The sequence below is a fragment of the Nanorana parkeri genome, unplaced genomic scaffold, assembly GCF_000935625.1.
Source record: "Nanorana parkeri isolate BGI_ZX_2015 unplaced genomic scaffold, ASM93562v1 scaffold748, whole genome shotgun sequence".
Taxonomy (NCBI): Eukaryota; Metazoa; Chordata; class Amphibia; order Anura; family Dicroglossidae; genus Nanorana; species Nanorana parkeri.
Genome location: NW_017307016.1, coordinates 277065 through 279561, shown reverse-complemented (window position 1 = coordinate 279561; position 2497 = coordinate 277065). Strand labels below are relative to the sequence as shown.

Sequence of the window (2497 nt, the reverse complement as noted above, 5' to 3'; positions counted from 1 at the left end):
TCGGATAATAACGGTAATGCCAATAAATGTTTCTGATCCGATCCTGGTATTTCCTGCAGGACGTTCCGGGAAAAGAACCCCTCGGCGTCAGAGGTAAAACTGGAGGTTGAGAAGCATCTCCTGGAGAAGGAACGCCTGGACAACGCTCTGCCCAACTCCATCATAGTCGGCCCCTTCCAGATCAGCATCGAGGGAGTCAAACAAAACTTGTGTCGGAAACGCAAAGCTCTTTCCAGCGTCCTGTTGGAGCTGCTCGCTAAGAACGTGCGCAAAGAGGTGGACGGGGTAAGTCAAACTTGGAGGGTTTATTTGTCCTTGTAGCAGAATCCAGCGTCACCTTCTGATCTCAATCTTGCTCTTCGGATCCTCAGATCTCAGACCAGTTCCGAAGCATCAGCCACAGCTTGTACGAAAAACCAAACAGCGTGGAGGAGCTGACGGAGCGCAGAGAATGGATGAAGGGAGTTCCAGAGCAAATAAAGACGCTGGAGGTAAAACCTGAGCCCCTCCCCTGCACATCCTGCACTTGATCAGTGCCCTCCCCCGAGGTCCCCTCTTTCTTACTAATAGTACAAAAGAAATAGTTCACCCTTGTGGTAGCTGTCTTGGCTTACAGCAGCGGTTCTCAACCGTTCTAGGGCCGGGAACCCCTTGGTAACATTTTGCCAAGTTGTGGTGACCCCCAACGGAGCGCTGGACTCCAGAATTAGTAAGGCGCCGGACTTGGGACTACAAGTAGAAGCACACTCACAAGAATACAAACCCTCCCCAGCCCCTGCTACCTGCTTGCCTGCTCTGTCTCCATGCAGCCTTCTCAGCCCCGGCACTGCTTAGACGCCCGCCTCCCGCAGAGCCTGCACTGTATGGGAGGCATGAGGACAGCAGCGGCTGTGAATAGAAAAGCCCCGCTGTGCACACTCCCGTCCACTAGATGTCGCTGCAGCGGCCAGGGAGCGTGTATAGCGGCACTCTTATATTCACAGCCTCTGCTGTCCTCCCGCTGAGTGACACTGCTGCGCTAGGAGGAGGCTGAGGAGTCTCTCACCCAGCGCAGCAGAAGTGGATGCTGCGACCCCCTCAACACTGAGTTGCGACCCACAGGTTGAGAACCGCTGGCTCACAGAGTGCTTGGAACAATGACCTGTAGCATGAACGCCAGATCCAAACCTAAACCTCTGTTCCTTGCGACTATATATTAGGGATGCACCGATACCGATACTAGTATTGATATCTGTGCCGATTCCGAGTATTTGGGCAAGTACTCGTACTCGCCCAAATGCTCCGATGCCTAGCCCGATACTTCTGGTATCAGGAAGCCAGGCAGCGCGTTATTACACGCTGCCCCGGTTTCGCGATTGACCCTAAGCTGGCCTCGTGAGGTAAGGTTACCTTACCTGAGTATGTGTAGCCTGTCATCCCTCGGGTACCTCTCCAGCGAGAATGCGTCCTTCGTCCGGTACCCAGCCCGAGCCATCCAATCAGGAAGCCGGGCACCGTCTAATGACGCGACGCCCTGCTTTCTTATTGGCCAGGAAGCTGGCTTCATGCTCCCTCGTCATCTCATGACAAGAGAGCATGGAGCCGGCCTCCCGGCCAATCAGAAAGCAGGGCGTCGCATCATTACACGGCGCCCGGCTTCCTGGTTAGACGGCTCCGGCTGGGTACCGGACGAAGGCCGCGTTCTCGCTGGAGAGGCCCCGGGGGATGACAGGCTACACATACTCAGGTAAGAGGGGACTTTCTTGTTAATCAGGAAGCCAGGTGGCGAGTCATTACACGCCACCTGGCTTCCTGAATGAGACTTCCGTTACTGGTAATTGGTATCGGCGTGTACCGGAAAAAAATTATCGGTACTCGTACTTGATACCAAAATACCGGTATCGGTGCGTCCCTACTATATATATATATTTGTCTAACGGTCCACATTTAAATTAGTCCATGACCCCAAAGTACCTTGGCAATAACTGGAGAACATCCCGTTTGCTCTGTGCACTGTGTAGCACAATTTTTCTGAAACGGTAATTTTCGGGGGCTCCTGAGAGTGTGAGAAGCTCCCATCACTATCCCAGACCAGTTCTTGTGCCCAAAAAATGGCCCATCATTAGCTGGAAACATGACATTAGATAGTGATAGACTTCCTATCTAAAATCATTCGAGTCTCTTTGTTATCAACCCCAAAGATCCAGATCCACATCGTGTCTCCATTATTGTGTAGCCTTTTATTTAACAGATCTTCCCACCGGGCAGCCTCATTCTCCTGCCGGATAGCTTCCGCAGGCGACAAGCGAATGTAAGCAGCCGGAGAGCAATAGCCAGCCTGCTATTGGCTATTTTAATTTGAAATAGCCAATAGCAGGCTGGCTATTGAAACCCCACCCACTGAGCAGTGGGGCAGACCTGAGAGAGAAAGTTGTCTCTTAGTTCCGCTCCTCTGCTCAGTGGGTGGATACAATAGCCAGCCTGCTATTGGCTTTTGCAATTTGAAATAGAGGGGGGG

The 2497-nt window shown here is 52.5% G+C and overlaps 1 protein-coding gene across 1 annotated transcript in view; it reads left to right on the top strand.

Moving 5' to 3' along the window:
- Positions 1 to 2497, top strand: part of DNAH1 (dynein axonemal heavy chain 1) — an 85920-nt gene that overhangs the window by 18246 nt on the left and 65177 nt on the right. The window contains 2 exon segments of the mRNA XM_018564373.1: positions 60 to 285; positions 372 to 491. Of these exon segments, the coding sequence (XP_018419875.1) occupies positions 60 to 285; positions 372 to 491 (346 nt within the window).